Here is a 21,442-nt window from a genome sequence, read left to right as displayed (position 1 = left end):
TGTCTGTGTAAATTAAGAAAAAAAGAATAAAAAGGTTAAACATACACTTAGCACATGACCCAGAAATCCCAGTGTAAATAAAAACCTATGTTTATACAAAACTTATACATCAATGTTTATAGAAGATTTATTCATAATCACCAAAAATTGAAAATGATCAAGCCTCTATTAACCGGTGAAGGAAAAAACAAGTTGTGGTACATCCATATAATGAGATACTATTCCGCAATAACAAAAGAACAAACTACTGACTTTGTACAAACTACAAACTACAGGCAAAAACATGGATGAACTTCAGAAGCATTTTGCAAAGTTGAAGAAACCAGACTCAAAAGGCTACGTGCTGTATGATTCCATTAATATGACGTTCTGCAAAAGACAAAACTATAGGGAAAGAAAACAGACCAGTGGTTTCCAGGGGCTGTAGGGGTAGGAGAAGGGGATTGATGACAAAGGGGCACAAGGGAACTTTTTGGAGGGATGGAAATGCAGGGCAGTGGCTACATGACTATATATGTCTGTCAAATTTAGAGCAAATTTTACTGTATGTAAATTATGCCTCAATAAACCTGACTTTTTTAAAAAAGTCAAGCCATGTATTGTTAAACACAAAAATAAATAAATTTTCAAAATTAAGTGTCCACCTGGGTTCCTTAGAAAACAGAGCCTGATCAAAACATATCCCCTAATACTACACTGCAATGCCAGGGAGGCAGGGGTGAGGGGAAAGCGGAGTGAATCACAGAAGAAGGAAGGGGAACCGCAAGGTGAGTGTTATCGATCCTGAACTGGTCGTAGCTTCAGAGGGACATGCAGCTGGTTGTCATTCACACGGGGCCTCTCCAGAGAGGCCATATGGGACCCAAGGTACATCAAAGCAGCCATCGGGAAGAGGAAAGGCAAGCAATTTATCTCCTGTCTCTCATTTGTCCAAGCTTGTCCATGGGGGAGCTCCCCCACGTTTCTGGGTTGTGTTACCCAGAAACCCCCCGCATATGGTTTCTGGGGAAGCCAGAGCTTCAGCAGCTCTCGCCCTGATGAGCAAAACAGCAGCCTTGCCTAAGATCAGCCCTATCCTTGGGGAAAGCATGAGACAATCAACAGTGTCAGGAGATGGACCCTAGGGACAGGGCCTGAGCTGTCCTGCTGCAGGGATGGGAGGAGTGTGACAAGTGGCCAAGGCCTGGGGCAGGTGGGGCTGGCTGACGTAGGGAGGCCCATTAACTGGGTCTAGAGCAATGGGCTAAAATTAACACTCCATCTAAACTAATAGAGTAATTTAATTTTGTAGAGTATTCCACAGATACACTTAAGAAACCTCAAACAAACAATTTCTACCTATTAAATCTGTTCATGTGGTGATCTCACCGAACCTTCACATGATAAACAAGTTCACATCTGTGAGGTTTAAGTACTGTATCAGGTGGAGATGTGTGTGCACAGCTCCCTACAGAAAGCAGACTTGGCACATCTAAATAACGCCATCCTCTGAACAGATCATGGGGCTAATTCATGATCCACCTGTCACAGCACAGATATAACCCTTCAGGGTTATATTAAATTTATACTACTTAAAGTTCAAAATCTAAAGACTGTGTCTCTAAACCTGCCCTCTAAAGTGTCAATGCAAAAGTGTTACAGTTCAGGGACCTGAAAAAGCTCAATTTTGTTACTTTATAATGACTACATGTTTTGCTTTAAAAATGTTTACTATGTGCCTTTATGTGTATTATCTTATTTAATCCTCAACCGCAGGAGGTTGGGTATATTACTGTCCTTACAGATGAGGGAACTAAGTCACAAAGATGTAAGTCATCTGCCCACAGCCAGTTAAGTGGCAGCGCTGGGGTGTGAATTCTGGGGTCTGATCCTAGAGCCCCATACTCTCAATCATTCATTCAACAGATATGTGAGTACCTGGCAGAATCTGGAGATACGGAGGTGCCACAGCACATGGCCCCTGCCTCCGTGGAGTTTATGGTCTATGGGAATGACAGGCATCGCACAAGTAGTTACAAGTAGATGAAGGAGAAGCAGAGAAGGTTATAGACGTTCACACCCTATGCCTACTAAAAAGGCTACGGTACAAAGTATGTGGTCATATTGAGACAGGCTGGGACCTGGGACCCTTTGCTGCAGTGCTTGCACCTGGACAAATGTCTCCTTGAGCAACAGACTACAAGGAAACTAATAAGGGACTAAAAATAACTGCACACATGCACAGTTGGGGCCACTTAATGAACAATAAGATACAAACAGACCAAAAATCCAACTGCCACTTCTGAGGTGTCAGGGGCAAAAGCCAGGTACTGTGCATGATCCCTGCACACAGCACCACCAAGGGGGTGGGCAGACCACCTAAGCCACGCCTCTGGCCTGACCCACGGATCTGCCCCTACCCTCACCCCATTTACGGCACCAGCTCGCCCCGCCTCAGGGAGCGATCAAGGGAAACTGTTACTTGTTTTTGCTCCCTCGTGCTGCCTCAATTTCTTGTCTGGCATCATCAATTTCTATTGATTAAGGAGTCCAAGAACTCTGGTCGGTAACAATACTAACATCAACTATCAAGGTCAAATCTGTAAGTCCACATATTCAGGATAAAATATAAGCTAGGAAGCATTGGTATCTCTGGTACTATATAGATATAAGTACAGTGGTCATTTTCCAAGCCCAAGCAGGTTCTGATAAATAATTGTTTCCAATATGTTAATGGATTTACATGAAAAAAATATTACCCAGGCTTTAAAGTTCAGTGAAATTAATTATAATTTCATTTAATCATCTTCATTTTAAAAGAACAAAATATGTAAATTCTGGTACTGCTCAGGAAAATTCAAGATTCCTGGTCATTTTAACAGTGAGATAGTTCATTCACATAGATGATTCCATGATAGATGGATAAACTTCATACTCTAGAATAAGGTTTCTAAGAAGCAATTTCCTGGCTTGTTTGAAGAGAGAGTTTGACATAGCCATAAGGAGCTCCAATTCTGGAGTCAGAGACACACCTGGACTGGATTCCGGGTCTGTCATTACTACATACACTAGGGCAGGTTTCTTAGATCTACAAGTCTTGATTTCTTCATCTGCAACATGTGATAAAAATGGTTCATACCTCAAAGGGTTGTTGCGAAGATTAGGTGAGAAGATGCCTGTGAAGTGCTTAGCACAGTTCTTGACCCATAATAAGCACCTAACATCTGTGAGCTGCCATTATTACTATTATTCTAAATGGTTTGCATATTGAAAGAAGCAGAAAGGGAAGAAATAGTAAATGGATGGTGTGTAAATGAGATGCTTGAACTATGTTAGGGAGCGTGGCCTCGGGGAACAGTTGATAACGGGAATGTCAGCAGAGTGGGAAGAACTAGAAAAATCCTATGTGCCCTCCTCATTGAAAAGGAGGGCAAATGGAAGCTGACAGCAGGTTAGTAATTTGTGTTTAAGAGAAGAGAGAACATCAGTGTGGATGATTAAAATCGTAATCTACCTCTGGCTTTCTCTCTTACCAGATCAGCACCTAGAACACGCCAAAGCAGAGTAGAAACAGCACAGACTAGCATGCGGTTCCACTCCGGTACTGCCTAACTGTGCTTATCCTACATCAACAGGTGTATGTGAGCCTCAGGTAAAGCAAACCTCAGTTTACGAGTCACATAATAAAAGCCACAAGATGCAAAGGGATCCAGATATTCTCTAAACAGGTGGTTTTCAAGTTTTTAAGCCACAAAACCTTTTCTTAAGAAAAGCATGAATAAAAAAATAAAAATGTGCAGCTACTCAGGCCCCAGCAGCAGAAATGGAGTCCCAGAGCCTAAGCAGCTCAAGTCTACACCTGCAACCCCCCCATCCCGAATGTGGCTCGGAAGCATAATCTGAAAGCCACTGATACCGTCCTACCCCTCAACTTTTTTTTTGGCCATGCCACACATCTTATGGGATATTAATACCCCGACCAGGGATTGAACCTGGCCCCGGCAGTGAAAGCGCCACGTCCTAACGACAGGACTGCCAGGGAATTCCTGCCCCTCAACTTTAGAGATGTGGAAAGTGAAGGTCAGAAAGGTGAGAGGACTTCCACAAAGTTGTAACCAGATGGGGACAGAGCTAAAACAGAATCCAACAGTTTTCTGATGGCCAGTCAGGTTCTCTTTTTACCACTGAACATTACCTTCTTGACTGACATACCAAAAAGATGAGGAGGAAAGTAAAACATGTTTGAGAAGAATGTGCCTCATCATAGGAAAAACATAAAAATGGAAGGCTGGCGAGCAATGAAGCCTGGCAGCTTGGGCTCCACTAATCTGCATATGAACGAAACACCACCTCCATCAATGGCTGACTAGAGTTACCAAAACAGTTTTTTGAACATTAAAACAAATTAAGCCAAAAAAAAAAAAAAAAAAACCCTTCAGCAATTCCCTGAAGGTCCAGTGGTTAGGACTCAGTACTTTCACTGCCAGGGTCCGGGTTCGATCCTTGGTCGGGAAACTAAGGTCCCATAAGCCACAAGGTGCAGCCAAAAGAAAAAAAAAACCTTCACAGTGAATGCCTAACAGAATCACATTTACAACTATACTGCATATGAATGCACACAACTGTACTTTGGAGGAAGTTTAAGCCACATTAATGGGACTGTGAGGGAATGAAAAAGGGCTTGAATTAGCCAATGAAATTAACTACAGTGACTAATGGATGAGTTATAGTCATATGATACTGAGCATGATTTTGGTGTTCTGTTCAAGAACTCCAGCTTAAATCATCTGGTTGTACTTTAAAGGAGTCTGTATTCTAAAATCAAAGGTCAAGTTAAGTGCTTCCTTTTTAGACTTGTATGTTGTGAAGTTCAGAGTTCATATCAACACAGGTAAATTATTTTCTAAAGTACTATCACATCCCTCTATTTAAGACACCAGTGATGTAGATAGAGCCCTCAAAATCCAGCTCCTTCATGGCCTTCACAGTTTCAGTTTCCCACTGGCTAACTAGGCCTGAGTATACAGCCATACAACCCAACAGGGAGAAATCCTATGACTCTGCAGCCTGTGAGACCTCATTATTCTACATTGTGTTTACCCTTTAATTCCATAAAAGGAGGATTTATAGTATCTAGAGAGAAACTATCCAGTAGTTTGGCACAGATTATTTCCTGGCCTTATCTACATCACATCCCTTAAGAGGGTCTCACTTCCTCCAGCTTAAAAACCGCTCCAGGGTAAGGCTGGATGCGCCCTTCCTGGCAGTACTGAATTGCTGAGGACGGGCCTCTGGAGAAGAGGGGAAAGTTCTGGTCCTGGTATCGGCCCCAGTATGGCCCCATGGCAGAGATATTCTTCAGGAGCAGAAGATTGGCCAGCACAGAAGCAATGGTTCCTCCAGCAAAACCCACCACCACAATCCTGCCCTCCCATGCCAGGCTGAGGGGAAAAGGAGAAGAAAAAAAGATTATAAAAGGAAATGTACATTCACAGCCATTAGGATGGCTACTATTTAAAAAAAGAAAAAAAAAAACAGAAAATAAGTGTTGGCAAGGATTTAGAGAAATGGAACCCTCATGGACTGTTGGTGGGATTGTAAAATGGTGCAAATGCTATGGAAAACAGTATGGATGTTCCTCAAAAAATTAAAAATAGAACTACCATATGATCCAGCAATCTCACTTTTGAGGCTATATCCAACAGAAGTGAAAGCAGGGTCTTGAAGAGATATTTGTACACCCATGTTTACAGCAGTACTATCTATAATAGCCAAGAGGTGGAAACAATCCAAATGTCCATCAACTGATGGATGTTTAAACAAAATGTGTTATATACATACAGTAGACTATTATTCAGCCTCAAAAAGGAAGGAAATCCTGTCACATGTTAAAACATGGATGAACCTTGAGGCCATTATAGTAAGTGAAATAAGCCATTTACAAAAAGACAAATACTGTATTATTCTACTTATATGTGGGTATCTAAAGTAGTCGAATTCATAGAAGCAAAGTAGAATCGCGGTTACCAAGGGCTGGGGAGAAGCGGGGAAAGAGGAGCTATTGTTTAATGGATACAGAATTCAGCTTTGCAAGAAGAAAAACTCATGAAGATCTGTTTCACAACAATGTAAATATACTTAACACTACTGAACTATACACTTTACAATGGTAAATGTAGCAAGTCGTTTGTTCTGTATTTTTTACCACAATAAAAAAACACAGAATGAGGGGAGAGAAAGCAATGTACATTAATTCAGAGAGACAAAGTAGGTTTTGGGGGTGGGGGGCAGTTGTGTAATGGGTACAGAGTTTTTGTTGGGGATGGTTACACAACATTGTGAGAATGTTTAATTGTATACTTACAAATGGTTAAAATGCTAAATATTAGGTTACTGTATATTTTACCACAATTAACAAAAAAAAGCAACATGCATTAAACACCCAGCTGGGAATTCCTATTGACCTTACAAACTGGCAGGGGTGACCCATTCTACACCAATTTGTATTCCTCAGTAGGAAAATAGAAAAATAAGCCATAAGCAAGATAGTAGGGGGTCAGAGAAACTAGCCAGTCTTGTAAGGGAACCCACTTTAGAATCAAAGCTGTCTATTTAACTACTCAACTACTTTGTGGAAGGGAATCAGGTATAAACAGATATCATTCCAATGCTGAACAACTGCGTTTGAAAATTTTGAACGTAGGAAGCAAGAATAAGAATTCAGACACTCTCATGAAGCATCATTTGCTTTACACTAAGGCTTACTTTAGGACTCATTTAATTTATATACTTTTCTAGGGAATTTTGAATAATTGACAAAATACTATTACCTGGAAGGCAAGAGAAGGGCATGTATTAGCAGTCCTCTGTCCTGGCTCTCCATTTAGTCAACACACTCTTACCTTTGCCTCCTGTCTAAGCACAGTAGTGGGCACAGTGCAGTGATGCACAGGGGCTATAGAACCACATGGATCCCTTCCGTGGGCAAGCTGCTCTCTCCGCTTCTGTTTCTTCTACTTCAAACTAAGATAAACCACAAAACTGTGCTTACCAAGATGACAGAAGAAATGAAGCTAACATTATCAGAGCCCTCCAGGGTCCCTGGTTGAAACAGAATGAGAATTGGTGTGGATACAGCAGTCCCATGAAATCTCCAGTGATTTTTTTTTTTTTTTTAATGAAACAAGTCAAGGGGCTTCTCTGGTGGCGCAGTGGTTGAGAATCTGCCTGCCAATGCAGGGGACACGGGTTCGAGCCCTGGTCTGGGAAGATCCCACATGCCGCGGAGCAACTAGGCCCGTGAGCCACAACTACTGAGCCTGCGCGTCTGGAGCCTGTGCTCCGCAACAAGAGAGGCCGCGATAATGAGAGGCCCGCGCACCGCGATGAAGAGTGGCCCCCACTTGCCACAACTAGAGAAAGCCCTCGCACAGAAACGAAGACCCAACACAGCCATAAACAAATAAATAAATAAATAAAAATTAAAAAAAAAAAAAAAGAGTCTGTACCTTGTTGCTCAGTGAACTGGGAGACTGCCACCCCAGTAATTCTAACATCTGAACAATGATCTCCTCAAGAATTACCCACACCATGTATATAAAGTAGTTAGTGGGGGCAGGCATAGATGAATTTAACACATGTATAATTTCTAAAACATTTGATATTGCCAACTAGAGAGTCCGCAGTCGTTTTTTGGATATTTTCCAGTTGGCTATTTTGTTTCTGCTATATTTAAGCATTTCCTGATTTTCCCTCTGCTTCTATTCCTTTTCACCCACCCACTCAGCTGTTCTCGTTGATGCTGGTGCCTACAGGAAAAGTGAGCAGCAAAGACAAAAGAGAAACAAGGCCAGAAGGAAGACAGAGGTCTGGAAAGGTTTCTGCAGAGCCCCAGGTCTAGCCCACTCGGGAGGACCACTGCATGTACCTGCGGAGAGCCTCCAGGAAGATATTTCCTTCCACGGTATCAATGGCCACGTTCACCCCGCCACTGCCCACCAGCTTCCCTACTGCTTCCTTCAGGCTGCCCTGACTGTAGCTCACGATGGACTGTGCACCCCTCTGCATCGCCAGCTTGCACGGCTGCATCTATTACCTACATAAAGAACACAATGCTTCTGATGGTCCAGAATACGTACCAAGAAGGCTCACCCCACCCACCCAGCCTCCAACTAAAGAAGGAAACCAGTGTGACCTCACTGTCCTAGCATCAGCCTCAACCCAACACATAAGGCCCGTCACACAGCAGCATCACACTGGCCCCTCCATACCCACTGGCAACACGATCCACATTTCCAGGAATCCTGGAACCCCAGTGGGTCTAGCTAGGCGACAGTTCAGGAGACACTCACAAATTCTTCTCCAAATGCAAATTAAAACCACCATTTATTGAGTACCCACTATGAGTCAAGTAGTAAGGACACAAGCTAAATAACAAGCTTAGAGTCAAAAAAGCAAGATCCAGCAGTATGATGGGGGAAGTACAGAGGGGTCCAGAAGTGCAAGCTAGAGGTATCTAACCTCGATCTACAAGATCAGGAAAAACTTCTCAGAGGGTAAAACATGATTCAGTGGAAAGATTTTGAAGTCAGACAGACCTGAGTTCAAATCCTGGCTCTGCTACTAACTAGCTGTACTACCTAAGGCAAATTACTTAGTAAGAACTAACACTTACATGGTGCTTACTATGTGCCCGACACTATTCTAAATGCTTTACATATATTAATAACTCATTTAATCTTAATATCCCAATAATATGCATACTATTATTATCCCCATTTTAAAGATGAAGAAACTGAGGCAAAAGAGGTTAAGTATCTTGCCCAAGGTCACACAGCTCATGGGAGGCAGAACTGGGATCCAAACCCAGGTAATTCGTCTCTAGAGTTCATGCTTTTTTTTTTTTTTTTTTTTTTTTTTTTAATTTATGGCTGTGTTGGGTCTTCGTTTCTGTGCGAGGGCTTTCTCCAGTTGCGGCGAGCGGGGACCACTCTTCATCGCGCTGCGCGGGCCTCTCACTGTTGCGGCCTCTCCCGTTGCGGAGCACAGGCTCCAGACGCGCAGGCTCAGTAGTTGTGGCTCACGGGCTTAGTTGCTCCGCGGCATGTGGGATCTTCCCAGACCAGGGCTCGAACCCGTGTCCCCTGCATTGGCAGGCAGATTCTTAACCACTGCGCCACCAGGGAAGCCCAGAGTTCATGCTTTTAACCTCTATTTTGCCTGCCAACTCCTCTAAGCTTCAGTTACTCCATCCATAAAATAAGATAAATTTTTCAAATTAAATGGAATATTGTATATAAAGCACTTAGAAAACAAAGCGTTGGATAAACTGAATCTATTGTTACACATATGCAATCGTTTATTCTATTTAAACCTCATAAGAACATTATGGGGGAGGTACAGTTACTCCCATTCTGTAGATGTAAACAAAGACCCAGAGAGGTTAAGTATTGGGTCGGCCAAAAAGTTTGTTCCGTTTTAAGTAAAAATAAAAGACACATTTTTCATTTTCATGAAGAACTTTACTAAACAATGTATTCACTAACCGAACAAACTTCTTGGCCAACCCAATAATTAAGCCAGGATCATCCAGGTAGTAGGTGATAGAACAACTATTCAAATCCAATGCTGCTGATTCCAAAGCCCATGCTTTTCCACTCCATCACCCTGGGAGAAAGCCATGCCTAAGGCCTGCCAAAGATGGCATAGATGGCTGTGGGCGATACTGTGAGGAGGTCTGGAGTTTGGAAGTCTCCAGAAAATCTTCAGACACTCAAGAATTGCCTAGAGGTGACTTATCCCTGGGCAGCATCCACCAGCCCAAGCACTTTGGCCCCAAGGTGACATTCAGAACGTGCATTCAAACACCCAAGAACATCTGTGCCCTTAAAAAATTCCAAACTCACCCATAACTATTTGAAACTGAAAGCTACCCTCAAATACTCCCCCGTGGAACCCTCAAACATCTGCATTTCACTGACTGCTATCAGCACACAGTGCCATAGAGGGCAGACACCAGTCGAGGGTCAGGCACCTGATTCCAACCCCAGGATTCTCTGTAGGTCCCAGTGAGGCCTGCTGTGAATCATTTTCTCTCTTGGTGCCTCACCTTCTTTGTCTGTGAAATAGGGCTAATAAACACTTGCATTCCCCATCTCCCAAGGGGTCTGTGAGGACCAAGGGTAAGATAATTGCTGTGGAGGCAATGTGAAAGCAATATGAAATACTGTGAATGAAAGGTGTTATCAAAATGACCTGTTCCAAGTAGGTGGCATGATGACATTATTTTTTTGTTTGTTTTTGCTTAAAACCATTATTGCTGCTAAAGAAAATACAGCTTAGATTAATTTTAATATCTGAATTAAAGCAAATTTTTCTCTCTACTTAACTTCCTATAACTATTTAAAACAAATGGTAGGGACTTCCCTGGTGGTGCAGTGGATAAGACTCCACGCTCCCAATGCAGGGGTCCCGGGTTTGATCCCTGGTCAGGGAACTAGATCCCACATGCATGCCGCAACTAAGGAGCCCGCCTGCCGCAATAAGGAGCCCACCTGCTGCAACTAAGACCCAGTGCAACCAAAAAAAAAAAAAAAAAAAGTAGCAGACTCTCCTTTTAAAAAAAATTAAAAATAAATAAATAAAACAAATGGTACAGTTTTATCTTCCCAGAAATGTTAAATAGTCAATGGTTCTAGACAATGAGACTAACTGTGGTCTCCCCCCTAAGAGAGGTGCTAAAAGCCCTCACTTTTGAGTTGAAATGTGTTAATACTCCATGAAGAGCCTCCTGGTATCTAAGACTGCTTTCAGAACTCACATGTCCTTCCCAAAAGAAAGTCAATGTGAGAAAAGAGCTGCCACCTCGAGAAATTCCACATCAGTCCAATTATCACCAAACCTGTATAGCATCTTGGTGCCTCTGGATATCCCAACCGCAGGCTACACAGGAACCTCACACTCAGCACATCCAAAACTGAACTAACCATGTCCTCCTGGGTTCTCAGTCCCAACAAATGGCAAATCCCCAAGTGCACCTACTTTGCGCCTTCCCACTCAATGTCTAATAATAACAGGATCCCTTTTTTTTTTAAATTAATTTATTTATTTTTTATTTATTCATGGCTGTGTTGGGTCTTCGTTTCTGTGCAAGGGCTTTCTCCAGTTGTGGCGAGCGGGGGCCACTCCTCATCGCGGTGCGCGGGCCTCTCACTATCGCGTTCTCTCTTGTTGCGGAGCACAGGCTCCAGACGCGCAGGCTCAGTAATTGCGGCTCACGGGCCCAGTTGCTCCGCGGCATGTGGGATCTTCCCAGACCAGGGCTCGAACCCGCATCCCCTGCACTGGCATGCAGACTCCCAACCACTGCGCCACCAGGGAAGCCCCAGCAGGATCCCTTTTTAAGGGATCCTCCATGACACACCATGCCCTCAAACAGGCACATGGTACGAGTGACCTCAATATTCCCACAACCACCCAATGAGAAAGCATTATTGTACAAATGAGGAAACTGAAGCTATTAAGCCAGAGACAGAGCTAGAATTCGCCCCTAGGTCAGGCTAATGTCAAAGTCCTTGTTCCTTCAACTATATCAGGATGCTCCCCAGTCACCAAATTCTCTGTTTTCTTCTACTTTGGTATCTCTCTGATCATCGCCTCCAGTGCCTTGTTTCAAGTATCATCACCTCTGGCTTGGATTGCTCCAGGAATCTGTCCTATTGCCTCTGACCTTGCCCCTATCCCTCATCCCCACTGCTACCAAAGTGAACTTTGCAAAATGCAAAGATGATCATGTCACTTCTCTACAAAATCCTCAATAGCTCCTGCAGCTCCCAAGAAATGTTCAAACTCCTCAGTGCCTCATGATCTTATCTCTGCCCCCCTCCCTAGAGTCATCTCCCACTGTTCCCCACACACATCCTTTGCCCCACAGATGCTATTTGCAATTCCCTGAATGCATCACATTAGTACCTATGTCTCTGTCTTCTAATATGTCCTCCCACCACTAAAATGGCCTTCCCTTCCCTTCTTCCTCTATTCAACTGCTATCAGTCCTGCAAAAGTCAGCTTAAATGTCCACCTCCTCCAAGAAATCCTTCTTCTCTAATACCCGCAGCCTCCGAGAAAAGCCCCTGTAGAGAGGTGGGTCTTTCTTTCATGTATTTATTCATTCATTCAAGAAATAATTATTGAGTGCCTACTAAGGTCTCGGCACCATGCTAGGTGCTGGGACTGCAACAATGAGTCAGACACTACTCCTGCCTTGATGGGGATTACAGTCCAGTGGGAGGGACACATTGATCTAATAATAACACAAGTAAAGGATTCACCACATGCTATGAAAGAGAAGTACAGGATGCTATGAGACCACATACAAATAGTCCAGGGGAGGGGAAAAACATCTCCTGAGGGACAAAGAATACTTCTCCAAAAAAGCGACATCTGAGTTTAAATTTGAAGTTCAGGAGGGGACAGTTTAGAGCATTATAGGTAGAAGGAATAGAATCTTCAGAGGTTATGAAGCGAATTGAACCTTGCCAGGTTCTAGTAACTTAGAAGGATGAGTGGTTTACTCCTAAGTCCCCTCACTAGTCTGCAAGCAAATAGATGGCAAGACCCTACTCTAGGTTACTTTACATCCCCAGTAACTTGCACATGATTTCTAATAAATAAATGAATATATTCCATGTTTGAAAACAAGAGGTATGATATTTTTTAATGGAGAATCAAACATGCAAATACCTTGGCCTGAAGAACATTTGCTGCCACTTCAATCACGGCAAGGCCTGTGGCTCCAGCTGCTGCTGTCACTAAAACAGTTTCTCTGTGCCACAGAAAGATGAGTGTTACTCAGGAAATCAAAAATCATCCAACGGTATGATTTCACGAACATTTTGAAGCTAGGACATTTTCAAGCAAGAAGAGAACTGAGAGGCCATTTCATTTGACCCTTCATGTACATGTACACATATATGTATGCTCTCCAGCTTCTCAGGCTGGGTTATGTATGTAGATCAGTGCTAATTTAGTCCAGTCTTGAAGACTTCCCAGGTAAGGGTCCTTAATCTCTCTAGGTAGTCTCTTCCTCATTCCAGTGGCAGCCTTCCTTTGCACTACCACTCCAATTTCTGCTTCATAAATTCTGTCCTCAAATCATTCTCCTACTAAAAACTGCCAAATTTTAGAAGGTAACAGCCCCTGCTCAACTAAGCCCATCTCCCTGGATCAATTCTGAGGCTCTCTGAAAAGAGCAAGAAGCTGTAGTTACGCTCCAGGTAAAGTGGGAAATTCAGCACCTCTGAGTTTGAAATATCCCAGTTAGGTACACCCAACCAAGCCTCACAGAAACAAATACCACAGGCCTCCATTAGAACCAGAGTGAAGCGAGTTTAAATAAACCAGCTCGCTAAAATGTAAAGTTTTCTAGGAGGTGATATCCAGAGGGGTCAGACTTGAGGGACAGATTTCTCCAAATACATATTAGCCAAGTTCACAGTCTACCATTCCCTTTCAGACAAAAGGATATCTCCACTGTCACCAGACTCCAATCTCGGGTCACTCGCTACCTTCCTTCGGCCTTTCCTCAGATAGACATGACGTAAGGGTCAGGGAAGGGAAAGGAAGGGGCAAGGTCTTGGTGGACACTTCTGGCAACAGAGAAGGTACCATCTAGCCCTCTATTGTCTACACAGTCCTCACCCAGGCTGGGTACGGGCCCGACGCTCCAGGGCCAAAGTAGCAGTGCCATAAGATACTGGCAGGGCAGCAGCTTCTCGGAGGGGGACCCTTTCTGGAATCTGCCACAGTGCCTATAAAAGAGATAACAGTGACTTAGAGATTAAGCACCTGTACCTGTTCATAAAGGCTGCTCAATATATATTATGATTTGATTTGCAAAGGGCAGCACATGTCAGGAACCAAGCCCAGTGGAAGTCAAGACCAAGCAAGCAGTGGCCAAGTTCAAGACTTGGGTGCATCATTCTTCGAAAATCCTAAGGCTGGCATCTGGATCAGGAAGGAACCAGCTTATAGAGGAGGTAACACAGGCCACTGTAGTATAATGAGTGAACTGGATGGCATAAAAATTTTACCTCAAATAAAGCTGTTTTTTAAAAAAGTGTATCATTCACCACTAGGGGGCATCATTCACATCCTGCACAAACATAACCCACCTCACGCCCACCCCATGCCCACCCTGGCTGGCAACGTTCCCAGGACTCTCTCTTTCACAAGCTTGGTATGGGGAAGAAACCCATTACATCCAGCTCAATGTCCCAAACCAGCTTTTCTACCAAAACCACCTAACTATGGTCCAGTTGGAGAGCCAGTCGGTTGCTCCGGGGCTCAGAAAACAAAATGCCCTTCTTCGTTAAACCACTCCACACAAACAAACCTCTGTGCAAGTGTTGTCACACCGATATAAAAAAGGGGTTTAGCATTTGAAAGAAAGAAGTGCTTGGCTGAGAAACAAGATATAACCAAAAGAAGACAAAGAAAGAGAGGGAAAGGAGAAGAAGGAATGATGGATAGATGAAAAGTAAAGAAAAGAAAGCAGAAAAAAAATCTCCAAGGATTAGTATTGAGAGGTAGGGCTACCTTGTGGTCAATGATGCATTCTTCAGCCATACCATTAAAGCCACTCACGCCAATAACTCCATCTCCCTGAAGGGAAAATACCATTAAGGGTATGTTCAAATGCATGCCCTTGCTATTTATCCCTTCCCGAATTAATCCAACAAAGAAAGAAATCTTTCTTTCTGACCCACTAAGACACAGGTTCCCTTAATTATCTGTTCAGTGTTACTGTTTAGTAAATAATTCAGCCATTTTCTCACTACCCCCATCAGGTGGCCAAGCCAATCTGAGCACATTTTGGACAATGATAGGATGGAGCAAGGAAAAGACTGATATGAATTAGAATCCCAGTGTTCATTTCTTTCACATGAGACTGAAACTTGAGAATTCTCTATCCTCTCAGTAACTAAAAATCCAGGTGCTGCCTTTTATTAGTAATAAAAAATTTAACGAAGCCAGGAACTTCCACAGACTTCCTTCCCTCAATTCAGAATTAGTTTCTCCCTGCTCCGTCTCGTTTTCCCTTTGGTGTCTGCTGGCAAAGTCCAGGAGAAGCAAGACCCTTTGACTACAAATGAGGTTAGCACATTTCTCATAGTTACCCACACATCAATTCCCTAGATTCAACTAATTTACCTCTTTCACCGTGCTGACATCTGTGCCTGTCTCCAATACTGTCCCAGAAAACTCCATTCCTAAAACAAATTGTTTAAAGATTAGGTTATCTGCAAAGCCCAGCACAAGAGAGATGAGAAAACCCTGATCAACAGGCTGTCCTATGAGTATTCTGGAGCTGTGGGGGTTTATGTTCCCCCCACCCAGGAAGAAGGGTAAGAGTGTTGTACCCAAAGCACAGCAAAGTGAACTAAGATTTCATGATAACAACCTGAAAAGCTATAGTAGTCCCATTCTTACTGTGACACAAATGAAAATTTTAAGAATGGGCAAAAGCACAGAGAATCACGGGTACACAAGTACTTTTGACCTTGATCACTGGGGCCTTGGGTTCCTACAGCACCCCAATGACAAATTCATCATATTGTATTTATCTGTTTCCATGTCTCCTCTTCTGAACTATGAGGTCCTCGAGGACATGAACTATATTTATTCATATAGTACTTGGCTCAGTTGGATGAATTGGTGGTGTCTGCCCTTTCCTCTTCCACCTCCAAAATTTCTGAATTTAATTATCATACATTTCCCACTTGAGCCGCCAGAAGAATAACTCAATTGAGTATGACATCTTCCCCCCATCCAGCATTTCAACAAATACAGAGGGAAATGGTTCCAATTGTTGAGACTTAACCAGGTACCCTAAGGCCAAAACACAGCAACTGTTTTGCAATCACTGTATCCCTAATAGTATATATCTGTATAAAATATACATGTACTGTATATTTACAGTATATAACTGTATATGACTTATATCTATATACAGATATATATTAAACTATACTTATATCTCTTTTAAAAAATTTCAGCAACAAAAATCAGTCATTGGTCCACATATTCAGGATCTAAATGTAATCAGATTGGGCATAATGCAAATCAGAGAGCAGGCTGCTAAGAAATGTATAAACTGTTTCTTTCTGATCCTCTGGTATTAGGTTTCTTTGGGAATGTATTCGTGAGGACTGAGAGTTTTAGCTGCAACCAGATGTTTATGATCCTTCAGGGTAAAAACAAAATTGAGGCACTGTCAAGGAATGAAAGGGAATGACTACGGCCAATGATGGTTCTGATCAGTATTCTGGTGAGCATAATGATATGTAAAATTGTATTTGTTCGTTTATGCATTTTTAAAGTATTTATTGAGGGGTGGATGAAATAAGTGAAGGGGATTCAGAGGTACAAATCTTCAGTTATAAAATAAAAAGCCACAGGGATGTAATATATAGCATAAGGAATATGGTCAATAATATTGTAATAACTTTGTATGGGACACATGGTTACTGGACTTATAGTGATCATTTCATAATGTATGCAAATGTCACATCACTATGTAGTACACATGAAACTAACATAACATTGTACATCAACTATACTTCAATCAATCAATCCATCAAGTATTTATTGAACATCTACTATGAGCCAGATACAAGAGTACTAATGGGGCCAGGGGTGGGGGGAGGGCAATAATGTTGAGCAAGACAGTAATAGAACCTTCCCTCACAGCACTTGCAATCTAGTGATTCTAATTAGTAGTGAGGCTGACATATCTGAGACACCACTGACAGCAGGCAGACACCGCCATCGTAGTGCCCAAGATGAAGCACATGGTTCTGAAAACACTCTATATCTTCTTTTTTTGAAGCAGTCACTTGGCCCCTTCCTACTCACCAGGTGTGAAGGGAAGTTGGGGCCTTTCCTGATACTGATCACGACAGGCCAAAATATCAGCAAAGTTAACCCCACAGAAATGGACATCAACTCTGACCTGCAAAGGAAATAGAGCAAAAAGGCAGAGCAGTACACATCTCTGGAGACAAAGTTCATTCAATTATACCATAATATTTACTGAATTTACTGAATGCCTACTATATGCCAGGTACTGAACTAAGTACCAGTGTACATTCATGAGGCAGAATGGACAAGGTCCCTGACCTCATGGAGCTAACAGTATAGCAAAGAAGACAGACATTTACCAAATAATTATGAGGATTTATGTGTTAAATTACAACTCCTACACAAAATGTTAAAGATAGAAATACATGGTGCCATGAAAGCACATAATGGGGAGATTTGACCTTTGTGGGAAGTCAGGAGACTCCTCTGTGAAAGTAACACTTGACCTAAGAAAGCTAGGAGTTAACTATTCAAAATAGCAGGGTGGGGAGCCTGGCACAGACAAAAGCAATGGCATGTGCAAAGGCCCGGTGGTGGGGACAAAAGAAAAACCAGCTTAGTGCACAAAGAAGAGAAAAAGATGGGGCTAGAGAGCAAGGCCCACAGCATCTGAGGGTTTGTAGGGTTTGTTGAGGATCTTAATCTTTAGCATAGGAACAGTGGAAGCCATTAAAAGATTTTAAGCAGAGGGTAACATAATCAGCTGTTTTGGGAATCAGGAATTCTAGAAGCTAGAACAGGATTCCCCAGCTTATGTGTTTCATGACAGAGCTAGAGCAGAGGCAGGCCTGCAGCAATTTCTCTGGACCTTGTTAAGCAGTGGTTCTCAAAGTGTGGTCCCCAGACCACCAGCTTCAGTGTCACCTGGCAACTTGTTAGACGTTCAAATTCTCAGCCCCTGACCTACTCAATCAGAAACTCTGGGGACAAAGCCCAGCAATCTGTTTTGGCAAGGTAATTCTGATGCAGCCTGGAGTTAAAGAACTACTGTCATAGACCAACCCAACTCAACAGGGCTTGGGATCACAGGAGGAAGGCTGAGAGACAGAATCGGTGACATTCATTTATTTATTTGTTTGTTTACATTTCCCATATCATACAGAGGTGACCTTATTTATGAGAAGATATTTTATGGGCAAAATGGATTCATTCAACAATATTTTAAGCATCTGCCACATGCCAGGCACCCTTCCAGACTACGGGGATTTAACGATGGATAAATTCTCATAGTCCCAGCTCTCAGGAGCTAATTTCTGACACAGCAGTCCGGACAAATAACTGAACAAAGGAGCCCAGCCCTCAAGCCTATGCACATTGTGTGCATGACACAGTTGCTGACATGTACAGCACCTATAAATCCTCAAGCCACTCCACCTTGATTCAAGGTGGACATCTTTCAGCATGTGAATCCCAGAAAGCAGACTGGCTGCTGTCCTGCGCTCACCCAAATAATCTATTTAGTCACAGGGTCCGTGTTAGTGACACTTCAGGGCTGCAGTCACATTTCTCCCTCTCACCAGCGGTCCCCAACCCTGAGACTCACTGCCTGCTTCACCTTGTCAGAGGTTCTCATTCTCCACGCCAGATGCCAGTGTTACCAAGGTGCTCAACAGGCAAAGCCCATTTTCCACCACCCTAAATGTGGGTAAATGCTCACAACCCTAATATAACCCCACCTACCCCAAATCACTGCAGTACACCAGGGGAGGGAACAAGGCACATTATCACGTAAATAGCGTTAGCGGGCTGGCTGGGGGGGAGGAGGGAGGGCAGATAATTAGATGCTGATATTGAAGAAGAGGAAGCAAAGCATGGGGTCCATTTATCTGTGCTAAATCAATAACTTGCAGGTGGTTATGCAAAGTCGTGTGCAAATCAGAATTCTCTGTTTCTGAGGCAACAGCTCTGGGGACTTCTACATTTGTGTTTTGGGGAACAATCTTCCTTTTGCGCTTCGGCCTTTTTGTGACCCCAGAAAGGGCCTTTCTAGAAGCCCAGCACGAAGCTGCACTCCAGTCTCGCGGGCGCCCCCTAGCTGAGCACTGGGGAACTCAGTTCCGGTCGGGAGCCCGCGGGGCTTGGGTGGTGGCCGCGGAGAAGGGGGCGTCTAGGGGGTCCCGGGGCCAGGCCAGTCACCCTACCTCGTGGGGCCGGAGATGGCGGGGAACCGCCTCCTCAATGGTCAGGGGCTGCTTCAACTCGGCGCACAGCGCGGCGCGGTAGTGCCTGCCGCAGCCCTGCCCGGCCCTCCTGCAACACGGAACAAACGGTCGAGTTGCTGGGGGCGAGCCGGTTAACGCCTTTGGGGGCTCGGTGGTGAGTCAGGGCCGCACCTGCAGAGCCACGCCCGAGGCAAGCACCGCCCCCACGCCGCCGCCGACGCCAGGGCCCCGCGCAAGTGTAGCCAGAGGGGGAGGTCCGAGCGCGGCCGGAAGAGCAGGACGCCGCCCGCCCCGCCCCCGCCGCCGGGGACTCGCGACCCGACCCAGGCTGGCGGCAGCGGCCGGGACCGCGCCACGGGCCAGTCCCACCCGCGGGGGTGCCGCGCTTCTCCCGGGCGCCCGGGCCCCCTGGTCCCCCGGGGCCCCCCTGCAGCTGGAGCCCACTGTGGGGTTGGGGGCGGGGATGGAGGAAGACGAGTAAATAGAAACAGATCCCCGGAGATTAACCTTTGTTGGCATTTTTGTAGCGAATTCAGGAGACTTTAAAAACCACACTTCGCGGTTCTTATACAGAGAACAAACTAGTGGTTAATAGTGGAGGGGGGGGTGAGAGGAGGGGCAAGATAGGGGAAGGAGATGAAGAGGTACAAACTACTAGGTATAAGATAAATAAGATGCAAAGATGTAATGTACAGCACAGGGAATACCGCCAATATACCTTTAAATGGAGTATAATCTAGAAAAATATTGAATCACTGTGTTGTACACCTGAAACTAATATAACCTTGTAAATCAACTACTTCAATAAGACAATGTATAAATAAATAATTAGGGTTTGAGGGGGTCCTCTGCATGTGTGAAATCCTAAATGCATAAAGGCTTTAATGTCTACCTTCAACATCTTATTAGGATTCAATTCTTGTTATTAATTTTCTCACACTTACTGGACCACTTACTTACACTAAAACTGTACAGTTACTAGTAATCCAATGTTAAATGATTCTATGCGAATCCAAAGAGTACTTCCAATTAAAGTCAGGCCAAAACACCTATGTTCTGCGTGACACGTAGTAGATGCTCAACAATTGATTCAAGGACAGTGTACCTGGGTGAACAGGTACACTCTGGGAAAACTGAAAACATAACAGTATAATCTGTGAAAAATTGTAAAACTGGGCAGGTCTCTGTTGCAACAGTAGCCAAATATTTATATACTAGCAATATAAAAGAATGTTATCCTGGGAAGAATGTTTCACTTGACAGATAGCTTTTAAAGACAGTCTGGTACTTCCCTGGTGGCGCAGTGGTTAAGAATCCACCTGCCAATGCAGGGGACATGGGTTCAACCCCTGGTCTGGGAGGATCCCACATGCCGCAGAGCAACTAAGCCCATGCGCCACAACTACTGAGCCTGCACTCTAGAGCCTGTGAGCCACAACTACTGAGCCCGCGTGCCACAACTACTGAAAGCTGCGCTTCTAGAGCCCGTGTTGCATAAAAGAAGCCACCTCAATGAAAAGCCCGTGCACTGCAACAGAGTAGCCCCCGCTCACAACTAGAGAAAGCCTGCATGCAGCAACGAAGACCCAACACAGCCAAAAATAAATAAATAAATTTATTAAAAAAAAAAAAAAAGACAGTCTGATATCTTTAAAAAGACATCTGGTCAGGGAATTCCCTGGCAGTACAGTGGTTATGACTCCGTGCTTCCACTTCAGGTGGCCAGAGTTCAGTCCCTGATGGGGGAACTGTTGTAAGATCCCACAAGCCTCCAGGTGTAGCCAAAAAAAAAAAAAAAGATATCTGGTCAAAGAGTGTATAGCCTCTGAGGTTCAAGCCCAACTCTACCACCTATTTGTATGGCTTTGGCGATCCTCATGGCTGTGGAACCCAGTTCCTCCCCCATAAAGTGAAAGCATTGGGCAGAATAATCCCTCAGCTGCTAAATTCTGTTTCTGTTTTTTTGATGGAAACAATAGTCCAAGATAGCATAGAATTATGGAAAGATCAGGAATGGAATAAAGGAAAAATAGAAAGCAAAAATGAAGTAGGAATGAATTTCTGAAATCATGGCCTAAAGGCTTTGGTGGGAAAGGAATTCAAAAACCAGTTTCCCACCACAGGTATGTGGCAGAGGTCACCGTTATCTAAAGAGCACTCACAGGGAATTTGAAGTCATCTTAGCCCCACCTCCCTCAGGGAGAAACTGGGCAGAAGAGGAACAAGGACTAGAAGGTGAGAAGGTGGAAAAAATTATCTTCCATGAAATACTTTGCAAACTCTTAGTCATTAGGTACATAAAATCAAACCAGGAATAGTGGAGAAATACAAACATTATCATCATCAAAATCAGCATTCTGATTGCCAAAGAAGAGTGAGCA

The 21,442-nt window shown here is 43.8% G+C and overlaps 1 protein-coding gene across 1 annotated transcript; it reads right to left on the bottom strand.

Annotated features, from left to right (window-relative positions):
• Positions 1–5,176: 5,176 nt before the first annotated feature.
• Positions 5,177–21,240, bottom strand: LOC133086999 (quinone oxidoreductase-like protein 2). Its single transcript, XM_061183776.1, is given in 11 exon segments — positions 5,177–5,420; positions 7,907–8,067; positions 12,715–12,802; positions 13,678–13,787; positions 14,575–14,640; positions 15,190–15,248; positions 16,894–16,990; positions 19,041–19,149; positions 19,233–19,314; positions 19,317–19,504; positions 21,224–21,240. Coding segments are annotated over 11 exon segments (1,221 nt in total).
• Positions 21,241–21,442: the final 202 nt, after the last annotated feature.

Source organism: Eubalaena glacialis, chromosome 3 (assembly GCF_028564815.1).
Source record: "Eubalaena glacialis isolate mEubGla1 chromosome 3, mEubGla1.1.hap2.+ XY, whole genome shotgun sequence".
Lineage (NCBI taxonomy): Eukaryota > Metazoa > Chordata > Mammalia > Artiodactyla > Balaenidae > Eubalaena > Eubalaena glacialis.
This window is presented reverse-complemented; position numbering and strand designations above follow the sequence as displayed.